General features: G+C 47.2%; 1 protein-coding gene across 2 annotated transcripts in view; it reads left to right on the plus strand.

Annotated features, from left to right (window-relative positions):
- The window catches only part of Rbpms2 (RNA binding protein, mRNA processing factor 2), a 32,304-nt gene that overhangs the window by 9,672 nt on the left and 7,784 nt on the right, over positions 1–14,848 (plus strand). For both annotated transcript variants that reach the window (XM_059268125.1, XM_059268127.1), the window contains exons 2-5: positions 12,733–12,810; positions 13,370–13,408; positions 14,176–14,238; positions 14,564–14,714. In XM_059268125.1, the coding sequence (XP_059124108.1) occupies positions 12,733–12,810; positions 13,370–13,408; positions 14,176–14,238; positions 14,564–14,714 (331 nt within the window). The remainder of the gene's footprint in view (positions 1–12,732; positions 12,811–13,369; positions 13,409–14,175; positions 14,239–14,563; positions 14,715–14,848) is intronic.

A 14,848-nucleotide genomic window follows, 5' to 3' on the forward strand; every position in this document is an offset into this window, starting at 1 on the left:
AAGTGGCCTTACTCAGGGCCTTCTTTCCCTGGGGGGGGGGGCTGTGTGTGTGAGAGTTGCTGCAGTGCCAAGCCCAAGCCTAGGACCTAAGCAGAACCCTACTCTACCCTGGAGCACACCAGAGGGGGAAAAAAAACATGGCCGCCGAGGTCAGGGTGTGGCTGCCCTGAGGTTTCCACCTGGCAACCTCAGCCCTGGCCCAGCGGTGACCCGCCCCCCTCGGTGACCGCCCCCCCTCGGTGACCCGCCCCCCTCGTAGCCCTGGGCCCAGCGTGGCCTGAAGGCCCACCGCCTGGCTTTTGCCTTAGTCTCAGTTTTGCCTTCTCTGTCCCTTTGCACAGCACTCCCGTTGCTTTCCTGTGGGCAGATGGAAGCACTGAGGCTCTCAGGAGAGGGATAAAGGCAGATGCTTGCATCTTTCCCTGGGTTTGTTTGTGTTTTGAGACAGTCTCTCCGTGTAAGGCTGGAACTCACTGTGTAGCCCAGGCTGGCCTGGACCTCACAGAGATCCACCTGCCTCTGCTTCCCGAGTGCTGGGATTCAAGGCCTGTGCCACCATGCCCGGCCCTTACCCTGAGTCTTCATCACCTTCTCTCCCTCCCGTTATAAGAGGAGTTGGCGAGTGGTTCTTTCTTTACTGCTCTTCTTACTGCTCTATGTGCAGTGCATAAACGAAGTCTGGTAATACGGGTTCAGTAGCATGTATCTGCTGTCCTAGATGCTTTGAGAGGTTGAGAGGGGAGAATCATTTAGATGGCTGAGTTCAGGGCCTGTGTGGGACAAGGTGACAGACCATCTAGAAAGGAAAAAAAGGGAAACTTTGGGTTTTTGGAATGTTGGAGTGAGGGAACTGTTGTTTATAGCTGAGATAGGAGGGAGGTCTGCAGCCACTTGTCCTGGTTGGTGAAACGGCCTGGGACTTCACCCTAGGCTTCTGATAATTCTTAGGGCTTTCCTTGCATTTCTGAGTCTGGTTGGCAGTTACCTTCTGGTCAGGAGGGGAAGCCCAAGTCCAGTGTCTTGATTCTTCTCAGTGGAGTTGCTCCTGAGGTGATCACTTCACATCCAGGTGTTATGATGGCATCTTTTTTTTTTTTTTGGTTTTTCGAGACAGGGTTTCTCTGTGTAGCTTTGCGCCTTTCCTGGAACTCACTTGGTAGCCCAGGCTGGCCTCGAACTCACAGAGATCCGCCTGGCTCTGCCTCCCGAGTGCTGGGATTAAAGGCGTGCGCCACCACCGCCCGGCCTATGATGGCATCTTTATAAGGTGTTGAGTGTTTTTGGTTTTGGAGGTGGCAATCTTGTCAGTTTTACCTCCTACCCATTTGTCCATGTGTTCGTTCATTCATTCATTTATTCATTTAAATGAATATGTATGTATAGCTCTGGCTACCTTAGAACTTGCTATGTAGACCATGCTGGCCTGGAACTCAAAGACCTCTCCAATGCTGGGAACAAAGGTGTGTGCCTCCAAGCCCAGCTTTAGACTGTCTTAGAACTCCCAAGTGGGTCTCAAATTCTTTGTCTATCTTCCCGCCTCAGCTCCAGAGTGTTGGTATTACATGTGTGAGCTACCATGGCTGGCTGGTTTCTTTCACCTCTTCAAACCAGCTGTGCTTAGGACTAACCACAGCATCAAACCGCCCCCCATCGGTGTTCTGCACGGTACTGTTACTCTCTGGTCAAAAGCTGAGAGCTGCTTGTGCCTGGGTGCCTCAGGCTGCTTCCCACTGGGGTCTAAGCAGACTGGCATAATACGATCAAGGTCTGGAAATGGGCATTTCCAGACTGATGAGCCAAGCACCCGGTGACCTTAAAGCTACTTTTCACATGTGCAGTGGTTGCTAGCAGCTCACTGGACCCCTGGGTCCTGGTTTTCTCATCTAAAAATATAGTATCTTCCAGCTCAAATATTCTTTATTTAGGTTACTGCTGAGGGCTAAGAGTGGGGGAAGGATGTGGGAAGGGCTTACAAGAGTCTTGTTTTTCCCAGTTTGGATTTCCCTCCTCTCCCCTCCCCCTTCTAAGTAGTGTTTTCCATCCAGATGACACTGGGAGCCCTAGCTCCAGCCGTGAGTAGGCGGAACTTGATGGAGTGGATGGTTCTGCAGCCTTCCCTTTCCAGTTGGAATTCTGACTTTTAGAGATGCTAAAAGACTTCTGGGGATAACTCAGTGGGGGAGCACTTGGTTAGCATGCACAAAGCCTTGGGTTCAATCCCTAGGACTGCAAATAGACCAAACAAACAAAAAAAGATGTACGGAATAATTTTGTGTTTTTTCTCTTACCATTTTTAAAATGATCTTTTAGTTTTTACTTTGTGTGTGTGTTGGGGGTTAGTGGTCACAACGTATGAAGCCATCAGAACAACTCGGGAGTCACTTGCCTTTCCTTGTTGAGGCAGAGTTTTATTTCTCTTGTTTCTGTGGCACTTCATACATCAGGCTAGCTATCCCACAAGCTTCAGGACCATTTTCCTTACAATCTGCTGTAGTAGCTTTGGGATTAGTAATGCACAGCACTGGGCCCTGGGGGTTGAATTCGGATCACTAGGCATGTGCCCTAGCATTTTTAACTGCTGAGCCCTCTTCCAGACCTTCTTCCTTTCCCTTTTTGGTTTCTTGACGCAGGGTTTCTATGTAGTCTTAGCTGTCTTGGTTCTTTAGACCAGAGTGGCCATAAAACTCACAGAAATCCTCCTGCCTCTCCCCCTCCCCCCAAATGCTGAGATTGCTGATGTGGTGGCACAGCATGCTAGTCTCTTTTTATTTCTTGACTTTTTTGTTTGCTTGTTTTTCGAGACAGAGTTTCTCTATATAACAGCTCTGACTGTCCTGGAACTCACTCTGTAGACCAGACTACCCTCGAACTCACAGAGATCCGCCTGCCTCTGCCTGCTGAGTGCTGGGATTAAAGTTGTGCGCCACCACGCCAGCTTATTTCTTGACTTTTTTGAGTCACTGGCTTAGTATGTGGTCCAGGCTGACTTGGAGCCCACAACCTTCCCGATTTAGCCTCTTGTATACCACCACACCCAGCTCAAGATTGAATTTAAAACAACAACAACAACAACAACAACAACAACAACAACAAAACACTTTTAGTAGGTGTGATGGCACACATCTGTCATCTGTAATTCCAGCACTCAGGAGATGGAGACAGGAAGACTAGGAGTTCAAGGTAATCCTCATCTACATAACAAGTTTGAGGCCAGCCTGGGCTGTATGAGAATTATATAAAATTATACGTACGTACATACATACATACATACATACATACATAGAGAGAGGGGTTCTGCATAGTAACTGTGTGTGTGTATGTGTAAATTTTATCTCATTTGTTATTTTTATTGTCAAGTCAAAGTGTTCCTGTGTGTACCTTCTCCCTGAATCCCAATCCTGGTGGCAAGGATTTATGCAGGACAGACTGCTGCCTAGCGGATTGGTGGGGTTTCTGAATTGCAGGCTAGCTAGCCCTGGTGTTCTTTAGCAACATTTTTAGGGAAGAAGGCTTGGTCCTCTACATAGCGATCCCTTGAGTCCCAGGTCCTGTCTTGGCTTTACTAAGGCTGGGGTTTGAAGAAGGCTGTGGTTGTCCTTCAGAGTTAAAGGGTAAGAGGATTTAATGGCCGTGTGTGTCACATTGTTTTTGAAAGCAGTGTTTACTCTTTCCATCGATAATAAAATCTGGCATTTATGGAGCCCATCCTCTTAGCCACAGTAATTGAGCAGTGAGTGTTTAATGCTTGGTATGAAGGAGGTCTTTGTGAGGTGTAAAAAAGTTGTGTAGAAAAGAAGCTGAGTATACAGTTGGGAGGTGGAGGCAGGAGGTCAGGAGTTCAAGGTCATCTTCAACAAATAGGGAGGTGGAAGCCAATTGGGAGTCCATGAGACCCTGTCTCAGAAAACAAAAAGAAAAAAACAGGATTGGGAGAATAGGAATCCTCTGTGTCAGTTCTATCCCTCTTTTACAGACTTAGTGAGCAGCTAGGTTCCTATCATATTTCTGAGTATAGTTCCTCTAATGAAGAGGACTCCCCACCTCCCCTTTAGGACCCTGTGTGAGCCCCTAAGAGGAGGGGGGTCTGAGCAGCTGCTGTTGATTCTTGACCATCAGGCTGCCTCCGGTGTTTTGTCTGCTGTGCATTTGTATACAAGAAGAGGGGGTACTGGGATCCCATGGGACTACAGTTAATAGAGATAGTCGTGAGCCGCCATGTGGGTGCTGGGGACTGAACTCAGGACCTCTGGAAGAACATGCAATGCTCTTAACTGCTGAGCCATCTCTCTAGCCAGGGTGATCTCTCTAAACAACTGTTTGTCTGGAGGAAAACCTTCATTGATCCGTAGATGTGAATGGGCTTGTTAGTAGAGCCCTTCTAACTAGTCTTCAGAAAGTGAACTGTAGCCAGACCTTTAGGAAGTCGAGGCAAGAGAATCGGGAATTTAAGGCCAGACTGTATGATACCCTGCCTCAAGAAAAAAAAAAAAAAAAGAATGTTGACATCTGGCCAGAAAGGCTACATACAAAGGGAAGAAGACACCTTTGTCTAGGGTATTAGACAGTGTGGCCAAGAATCTCATTTTGTAACTGTGGTGGCACACATCGTCAATCCCAATACTCGAGAAGCAGAGGGAGACAGATCTCTGAGTTTGAGGCCAGCCTGGTCTACAGAGCTAGTTTTAGGACAGCCAAGACTACAGAGAAACCCTGTCTCCAAAAAAAAAAAAAAAAAAAAAATCTTTTAAATTGTTTACCAGGAGGGGTAGTTTCCACCCTGAAGACCTTGCAGTAGGGAACTGCCTCTGTCCTGTGTCATGGATATTGGCACTGACAGGGAAAAAAGAGCTTAAGAGCACTTAGGCCCTTCTCGAGAGTCCCAAGAAGTTTGGCCAACAAACTGCAGCCTGTGGTGTGGACTTAGCAGGTGGAAGTTGGACTTCTCCCACTGCCACACTCCCAGAGTCTGTAAGGCTTGCATAAGAGAAGAGCACTTTTGGGAGTCCCAAGGTCTTTGGGCAGAAATGAAGTTCTGGTGGGGGCCGGGTTGCTGGTTGTCTGCCCTGGACTCAGCTGGGGCCTCTAGTAAGGCTGGTCTCCCCTTGGCTGATGTAGAGGCTGGATGACCTTCTCTGTAGTGTTGTGTATGGACATACCACCCTGAACAGGTTCCACTAGGAGAGTTGTTTCTCAATGTGCACCATCCAAGGGTTCTCCATCCATCTTTCTGTAGTCACCCTTCCACCAACTGCAAACTTACATTTTAGCTATGCTGAGGATGTAACTATGGGTCTAGTTGTGTCTGCTCTTATTTGCCATGAAGGTGCCACTTTCTTTCTTTTTTTTTTAATTGCCTTTTTTTTGAGACAGTGTTTCTCTGTGTAGCCCTGGTTGTCCTGGAACTCACTCTGTAGACCAGGCTGGCCTTGAATTCACAGAGATCCACCTGCCTCTGCCTTCCAAGTGCTGGAATTAAAGGTTCACCACCACCACCGCCTGAAGGTGCCATTCTAAAAGTGATGTAGTTGTTCTTTTTTTTTTTTTTTTTTTTTTTAAAGATTTATTTATTTATTATGTATACAGCATATATGTCTGCAGGTCAGAAGAGGGCACCAGATCTCGTTACGGATGGTTGTGAGCCACCATGTGGTTGCTGGGAATTGAACTCAGGACCTCTGGAAGAGCAGTCAGTGCTCTTAACCTCTGAGCCATCTCTCCAGCCCCGATGTAGTTGTTCTTTGCCTTTCGAGACAGAAAGGAAACAGTCCCTTGGGTTGTATTGTTGCTTCTCCAGAAGAGATGTGTGGGAGAGTCCCAAGAAAACAAGTGTGGTACCTTCTGCCCTCCTTGGGATGGTGTGAACCCACCCCTAGTGCCTCCTTCAAATAATTTGAAGGGGTGTGTGTGTGTTTGTTCGTGTTCACTTGTTACAAGACTATGGAATAGGTAGGGCATGAGTTCTTCAGTTGACCTTTTTTATTGTGGTATCAGCTAGCTGTTAGTGCCAAATCCTGGTCTGTATGTTGCTTCTCCTGATGGCCCAGTTTCCCTGAGGCTGGCACCAAAAAGTGTTATAGAAGGAATAGGTCATGCTAGCCTGGGGTGCAGGAGTGGTTGGTTGGGCTGCATGTACTGAAGTATCCACACTGCCTTGAACAGCTCTATTGTCACACTCATTTCCCCTCATCTGTTAAATGAGGAAGTTGAATTAGTGATCTCTTTGGTGCTTTAAACCTCGAGTATTTATTGCCTCCTCTGGAGAAGAGAGAAGCTAAAGATTCTAGTGACTACCTAAGATCGGTCATCTACCTACATTGCCAGCTCTAGACTGACCTGGGTCTGATCCAGCTTCACTAGATGACCTTTATAAACAGATGGCTCTTGGTAGCTCACAGGTAAGAGTTTGTGGAGGTAAATGATTTCATAGAGTAAGGGTAGCTCTTGGTCTCTGTGGTGGTTATCTGTGCTGTGTAGATCGAAACATTCACAAGGATGGAGCAGCCTTCCTAGGCTAAAGTCTTAAGATGCAAACTCTCATCCAGCTAGCTATAGCCTGCTGTCTTTGCTGTTTGTAGTACCATTTTTGCCTTGCTGGGCCACATCTGGTCTCTGGGCAAGTTTCTTTAGAGGAACTGAATATGGAAGAAGGGGAGAAGTCTTGAGTGACAGGACCTGAGTCAACGCTTTGGACGGTGCACAAGTTTTGAGACTTGTTTCTTGTCTCTAAGGCTTTGTGTAGTCAGGATGCCAGATCAGCTTAGACTTGTGGCAGCGATTCAAGGCAAGGGTGCTAAGGCCCATGGCAGGACTTCAGGGAAGGAATTGGGGGTGAGGAGACCCAGCCTGAAGGATGGATGATCTCTTGATAATAAGTAAGAAAAGGGCAGGATGAGAGGGAACAGCACAAGAAGTTACCATGAGATGGGGACCTGGAGTGCATGGGCTATGTAGGATCTGATGGTGGAAACAGCCACTGCTGGGTTCCAGACACTCCTCTTTTCTGTGTACTACTGGCCAGCCTGTTGAGCTCATACTTCTCTCTACCTTTAGTCTGCTGGTTTCTGCTTTTTCTTTTCTCATCACTCTGACTTTCCTATCATCTGGAGTAAGTAGCTTGGGAAGGAGACCCAGGTATATGGGCTAATAATGCAGCTGCCCAAGTGGATTGCTGGAGGTGGAGACAGCAGTCTGGGTATCTGGGTCTCACTCAACTCTGTTCCTCAGTGAACCAAGTTATATGCTTCATAAAAGTTAGCAAAGCTGATTGTGGTGGCACAAACCTAAAATCTCAATTCCTGGAGAGTATTGCTGTGAGTTCGAAGTCAAGCTGGGCTACACAGTGAATCCAAGGTCAGCCCAAGATACATATTGAAACCCTGTCTCGAAAACCAAAGACCAGTTATCGATCCTTTCTAACTTTCCTGCCCCTCTGTGAACAAAGGATACAACAGAAGGATGTGATTGACTGGGGTGGATGTTCAGGTTATACTTCCCGTGACTTAGCCTCCCATACTTGATTCTGCAAAGGGCCGGTGACCTGGCATATGGGACCAGTCACCTAATCTAGAACTGCTTTGTTTCTGTCAGGGTAATCAGGGATGTGCTGGGAGCCATGAACATCAACAATGGAAACCAGAGGAAAGGGGCCCTGTGGCCCAGAGAGAGGGCTGGAAGGAGGATCTGAGTTGGAGATAAGGAAAGATCCCTGAGCCCATGCCCCACTCCTACATGAAGCAGGAAACTTTGTGCTGAGAACTTGCTATTTAAGGGGCCTCTGGGGAGGTCTGGTCAGAGAGCTGTTTGAGGGAGGGATTAAAATTAGCCTGGGCAGAGATAGGCAGGCTCTGGAGAGGGCTGAGGTGGAAGTTTCTGTGGGGCTGCTCTGGGGAGGAAAAGTGGACTGCTGAGGTTCCACTCTGTGGTAGAGAGCTTGCACTCAATCTGCTGGGACAGACCCCAAGCTACTCTGAGGCTTGGCACTGAGATCTTATCCTTTCCCAGTAACCCAAAGCAGGTGTCTTCTTTGCCAGACTGTGTAGCGGAGAGACTTGGATTTTTTTGAGTCAGTGGTCTTCTGTGTGACCTTAGGTGAGTCACTAGTGCCTGGGGATTTACTTGTATATTTTAAACCCTGCCAGCAAAAGGCAGAGAGGCTCCCGAGAGTCCAAGAACACACTTTAGCCCACCCTGGAGCCTCAGCTGTGTGGTTCCCAAAGGACAGGGCAAAGGGGTACTACAGGAGTACAGAGCTCTGAGGACTGGGAAATGTAAAGAGCCTTCTCCCAGGTAAAATGCCATGTCTCCAAGAAAAAAAAAAAAAAAAAAAAAAGCATCCAAAATGGCCAGAGGCCCTGCTGTGTGTGGCAAAATTTTATAGGAAGTTTATTCTACCCTTGGCTGAGAGTCACTCTCTTGTAGGTGGGTGTGGTAACATGGTAACCAGCATCTGTAGGGATTGGTTTTCTTTGACAATCTTGACTCTATTAGGGAGGGAGGGAGAGGGGGAGGGGGAGGGGGAGGGGGAGAGAGAGAGAGAGAGAGTGTGTGTGTGTGTGTGTGTGTGTGTGTGTCTGGTGCCCTCAGAGGCCAGAAGAGGGCATTAGATCCTCTGGCATTGGAGCTACCGATGGTTGTGAGCCATCAGGTGGGCACTGGGAACCAAGCCCAGGTCATCTATGAGAGCAAGGAGCATTCTTTACTGTGAAGCCACCTCTCCAGCCTGACAAGCTGTGATTTAAAGGCGGATGTGAAACTTACCAGGTAGAGCAAGTTAGCCTTGAACTTGTGTTGATATTCCTGGTTCTGCCTCTCCAGTGGTGGTGATATTATAAATCTCAAAGTGGTTCTGGTTTTTAATTTTTAAAAAATTTTACACTTACTTTGTGTGTGTTTACAAGTATGCCACAGATGCACATGGGGGCAGGGTATCAGTTCTCTTCTACTGTGTGGGTTCCTGAGATCAAACTCAAGTTATTAGCCTGGGCAGCAAGTGTCTATCCACTGAGCCTTTCCAAACCATCCCTTGAATATGTTTTTTTTTTTTTTTACAGGGTTGGCAAGATAGATAGTTCAGCAGTTACAAGCACTTGTTACTCTTGCAGAGGACCTAGGATCAGTTCCCAGTGCTTGTGCCCGGCAGCCTACAACTGTAACTCAGTTCCAGGGGACTCAGTGTTCTCTTCTTTCCTCACAGGTGTATGTGTGTACATACACACACACACACACACACACACACACACACACACACACACACCCCACAAGAATAATTATTTTAAAAGAAATGAATGAGGGATTGGGGATTTAGCTCAGTGGTAGAGTGCTTGCCTAGCAAGTGCAAGGCCCTGGGTTCGGTCCTCAGCTCCAGGAAAAATAAATAAATAAATAAATAAATAAACAAACAAATAAATAAATAAATAAATGAAAAGAGATATGTTTTTAATGTATCAAAACCAGGAGATTGTGCCAGTGAGATGGCTGAGTGGGTGAAGGTTTCTGCCATCAAACCTCTGGGGCCCACGTGGTGGAGGGAAAATTGTCCCGACCTATACACACATAAGTACACACACACATAAGAATAAGTTTAAAAACTGTAGGCAGGGTGTCATGGTTCACCTTCAAGGCCACCCTGGTGTACAAAGGGACTTCTGGGACAGCCATGGCTACACTGAGAAGCCCTCCCTTCTAGTAAACCAGAAGACCTCTTCCCATCACAGCCCCAAGGGATGTGCCTTTTTCTTTTTCTTTTCTTTTCTTTTTTTTTTTTTTTTTTCGTTTCTCGAGACAGGGTTTCTCTGTGTAGCTTTGGAGCCTTTCCTGGAACTCACTCTGTAGACCAGGCTGGCCTCGAACTCACAGAGATCCGCCTGGCTCTGCCTCCCAAGTGCCGGGATTAAAGGCGTGCGCCACCACCGCCTGGCCGGGATGTGCCTTCTTTAACACCAGGTTATTTGCATAGCGGAAGCCCTGTGACATACCTGTAATCCCAGTGCCTGGGAGACAGGCGAAAGGATTGAAAGTTCAAGATTAGTCTAGGCTTTTTAGCAAGATGCTGTCTCAGACAAAGATTTTTTTAAAAAAAAAAAAAGCTAGGAATTGCGCTGGGTGTGGTGGTGCACATCTTTAATCCCAGCACTTGGGGGGCAGAGACAGGCAGATCTCTTGTGAATTTGAGGCCAGCCTGATCTATAAAGTGAGTTCCAGGACAGCCAGGACTATTACACAAAGAAACACTATATCAAAAAAAAAAAAAAAAAAAAAAAAAAAGCTAGGAATTGGCTGGGCATGGTGGTGCATGCCTTTAATCCCAGCATTGGAGAGGCAGAGGCAGGCAGATCTCTGTAAATTCAAGGCCAGCTTGGTCTACCTAGAGAATTCCAGGACAGCCAAGGCTCTATAGAGAGATCTTGTCTCAAAACAAGCAAATAAACAAAAAGGGGCGGAGGAGGAATTGTAACTCAGTGCCTGCCTAGCATATACAGGGTTCTAGTACCACAAAAGCAAATAAATGGGACAAAAATAGAAGTTCGGTAAGGTAAACAACTCTACCAGTCATCTCAGGTACTCTGCCTGTGGTTCAGGAGGCCAGGAGTCACAGGATAAAACCCGGTATTTAGATCTGACTTCATTGCCAACTAGTAGCCACAGGGAGGGCACTCATTACAGCATCAAACACTCTTGTGGGAACCTGGCAAGATTTTACTTTTCAAAATCAACATATGATACGGGACTGTAGAGACAAGGGGCAAAACACTGCCTTGTGTGCTTGAGGACTAAAGTTATGATCCCCAGAATGCACATAAAAAGCCAAGTCGCAGTTGGGGAGTGATAGTGCATGCCTTTGATCCCAGCACACGGATGGCAGAAGCAGGTGCATCTCTGAGTTCGAGGCTAGCCTGGTCTACACAGTGAGTTCCAGGACAGCCAGGGCCACAGAGAAACCTTGTCTTGAAAAACAAAAACAAAAAACAAAAAGCCAGGTCTGGGATTGGAGAGATATCCAAGTAGTGGCTGCTCTTCCAGAGGACCTGAGTTCCTAGGACCTGCATGGTGGCTCAAAAACTTGTGTATCTCTAGTTCCAGAGTATGCAATACCCCATTTTGGTCTCCAGGGGTACCAGGCATGTGTGTGGTACATATACATACGTCCAGGCAGAACACCCATACGAACAAAATATTTTTTAAAATCCAGGTAAAAGCTGGGTGGTGCTCCTTTAATTCCAGCACTTAGGAGGCAGAGGCAGGTGGTGACTCTTTGAATTTAAGACCAGCTTGATCTGCATATTGAGTTCCAGGACAGTCAGGGCTATATAGAGAGACCTCCTCAAAAACAAACAAACCCAGAAGGGCAAGGTGGCTAGCCTTTAACCCCATTGCAATAATTGATTTATTTCCAACTTATTTCCAACTTATTTCCAACTTGTCACCTGTTCCCATACCCAGTAAACTTTTGGTTTGTTTTGAGACAAGGTCTCTTGTAGCTGAGGTTGGCCTCGAGCTCACTGTAGCCAAGGATGACCTTGAACTCATGCTCCTGTTGCCTCTACCTCCGGGTGTTGGGATTACATGTGAGTGCCAGCATACCCAGCTCAATTTGGTTTGGTTTTTGGTTTTGGAGACAGGGTTTCTCTGAATAGCCCTGGCTTTCCTGGAACTAGCTCTGTAGACCAGGCTGGACTTGAACTTGGAGATCTGCCTGCCTCTGCCTGCGATTAAAGGTGTAGACTACCACCGCCAGGCTTCTTCGGCCCTTAGTAAATTTTTAATAGCATTCGCTAAGCGCTACCTGGGTTTAGAGACAAGATTATAACTCATTCCCAGCTACTGTAAAGTCTAGTGCAGAAAACAGAAGACCCAAGGGGTCAGCAGCCCACCTGCCTGCCCTCACACTCCAGAGCATAAGAGAAACACCTTGTGTGTCTGCCTCTCTTCAGACCAGAGCTTTTCCAGCAAGTTTCATGAGTATCTTCTAGCAAAATGCAACTTTTTTTTTGGTCATTGTTTGATAGTGGTTTTTTTTGTTGTTGTTGTTGTTTTTTTTTTTTTTTTTTTTTTGTTTTGTTTTGTTTTGTTTTTCCCCCTCGAGACAGGGTTTCTCTGTGTAGTTTTGGTGCCTGTCCTGGAACTCACTCTGAAGACCAGGTTGTCCACCACCGCCCGGCTACAACTTTTTTTTTTTTAAGATTTATTATTTGTGTGTGTGTGTACATGTCTGTGTGAGTGTGTGGCCAGAAGAGGGTGTTAGTGACCTCCACTGTCACTCTCCACTTATTTCCTGATCTAGGTGGAAAGCCATCCAGCTACAGTAATCCTTCTGTCTCCATCCTTCTTAGAGGTGTACTTACAGGTGTTCCCGGGATGTCCAGCTCATTATGTGGGTGCCCAGACCCAAACTCTGGTCCTTGTGACTGTGTAGCACTTGCAAAAATATAACATTCTTATGTGCTTGTCTTACGGAGTGAGACACACTGTCTCTCGGGTGTGGGGCTGTGGTCTTTGGTCAGAGAAAGGATGGTAACATTTATGTACCAAGGCCTTGCCTCTGTTGCCAGGAGATTTGCCCAGAGGTGTTGGGTGAAGCCTAAGGGAAGCGTTGACAGATTCAAAGCCCCGAAACCTGTATGTGTAAAAGAGGCCTAGGATATACTCAGTTTCTCTGTAAGCCCTACCTTGTGGATGAACAACCCTTTCCTTCCTGTCCCCCCTGATCCTGACCACTGTGGTCTCTGTCTCCAGGTCCGGACACTGTTTGTCAGTGGCCTCCCTGTGGATATTAAACCTAGAGAACTCTACCTGCTCTTCCGGCCGTTCAAGGTGAGTCAGGACCCAGAAGCCCCTAGAGCCCAGGATCAGGGCTGAGCAGCAAGAATGACTCTCTGCTGTGGCTTGAACTGCAGAAAGGTGTATCAGAATCTGAGGTCACAGACCTGGCTCGCTATCTATGATGGTTCTGCTGAATCTCATCTTGTGCCGATTTCTCAGCCCTGCCGAACCTCTGTTTACTCATCTGTAAAGTGGAGACAGTAAAGATCTTAACAGACTTTGCCATGTGAGGAATTCTTGAGATTCAGTGTAGCTTCTTCTTTTTTTTTTTTTTTTTTTTTTTTTCATTTGAAGCTGAGGAAACTGGATAAGGCAATTGCGCTCGAATTACAAGTTAGTAGAGCACACAGGAGTGCCCTGGGTACTGCTGTACCATGTGATTCAGAACACAAAGGCCACAGGAGCTCAGCCTCGGTGAGGGGGTTGCCTTTGGAGGATTGTTAGAATGAGTCAGGGGACCACTGAGGAAAGATGAGGCTGATGTGGGAGACAGTGCTGGGTTAGCACAATCACAGCTTCCAATCCCTGAAATGGCCACCTCTCTCCACAGGGCTATGAAGGGTCCCTGATCAAGCTCACCTCAAGACAGGTAATTTCTCTCCTAGGTTTTTCCTCCCAGCCCAGGATAACTGCTGGTGGGACTGAAACCTTTTTCCTACTGTTTGAAGGCATCCGAAGGTGAAGACTCACCCCTTGCTGTCTTGCTTCTGTGCTGACAGAAGGACAGCCTCCACAGTTCCCTCCTCCTCTTTTCTAGCCAGCTGGGCCTTGTCAGCCTCTGGCCTTGTCTGGCTCTGGCATTCTGGAACCACAGCCTGCCTGGCCCCCAAGGCTGGAGACATTAGAGATAATAGTTGAGCTCTGACCCTCCTACAGGAGGCCAGAGCCCAGAGCTTTCAGGGGCCACCGGGAGTTTGAATTCAGAAGTTTTCAACCTTATCTGCATGTATTTGCAAAGGCTTCTGGGGTTGTGGTGGTAGAGGACTTGCCAGACATGTGCCAGACCTAGGTTTAATCCTCAGTACTGCTTTAAAAAAAGAAAAAGCTGCAGAAAAGGTGATGTTGTTAATGATATTAACGACCCATGGAGTAGTGCTGTGTTGGCATCCTTTCATAGTGTGGTACCCAGAAGGACTTAACTTAGATGCTTATGAATCCTGAATCTTCCAGATTTACCTTAGGGGAGGGTGTTAGGGGCAAGAGCTTTATTTCTTCTGTTCTCTAACCAGCAGGGCAGATACTGTTTCCAATTAGGTGATGGGTTTTTATGTTTGTGGTACTGGCGGGAGGATGGGGGTTGAGCAGAGATGTAAGGCCAGGAGGCATGCAAGGATGTTCTTTGTTTCTTCCTACTAGCCTGTTGGTTTTGTGATCTTTGACAGCCGGGCAGGAGCAGAAGCAGCCAAAAATGCATTGAATGTGAGTAGACAGCAGAGAACATGCCTTTCTCTGACCCACAGACCTCTGAAGCAGTGATTGTCCCCGTTCTGACCGCTGCAGATCTTCCCCTACCGCACATCTCAATAAACAGATGGATTTTTATTCCCCGTCCATCCCAGGGCAGAGTCTTTGGCTGCCTGATTTGTGATGAGTGTCATTACTCACACGGTCAGCAGTATTCCCTCAGCTGTAGCCCTGTGTGCGAGAGGCTTATAGGCAAGCTTGCTACTGGAGCCCTCTGTATTGATGGCAGTTGACAAGATGGGTCCTTGTATGAGTCTCTCTTCCTTTTCTTCCCATTTAGGGTATTCGCTTTGATCCGGAGAACCCACAGACCCTGAGGCTAGAGTTTGCCAAAGCTAACACCAAGATGGCCAAAAGCAAGCTCATAGCAACACCAAATCCCACCAATGTCCACCCTGCCCTAGGAGCACATTTGATTGCACGGGACCCTTGTGAGTGATCCTCTGGTCTTCCTTCTCCTGTCCTTTGACTTGGCTCAGGCCAGCAGGTTCTCCTTAAACTGCATATATTCAGTCATGTCTCTTTTTCTGGGGCCTTCTCTCATCTGTAGCCACCGCCTTGAGAC

This window comes from Peromyscus eremicus, chromosome 7 (genome assembly GCF_949786415.1).
Source record: "Peromyscus eremicus chromosome 7, PerEre_H2_v1, whole genome shotgun sequence".
Taxonomy (NCBI): Eukaryota; Metazoa; Chordata; class Mammalia; order Rodentia; family Cricetidae; genus Peromyscus; species Peromyscus eremicus.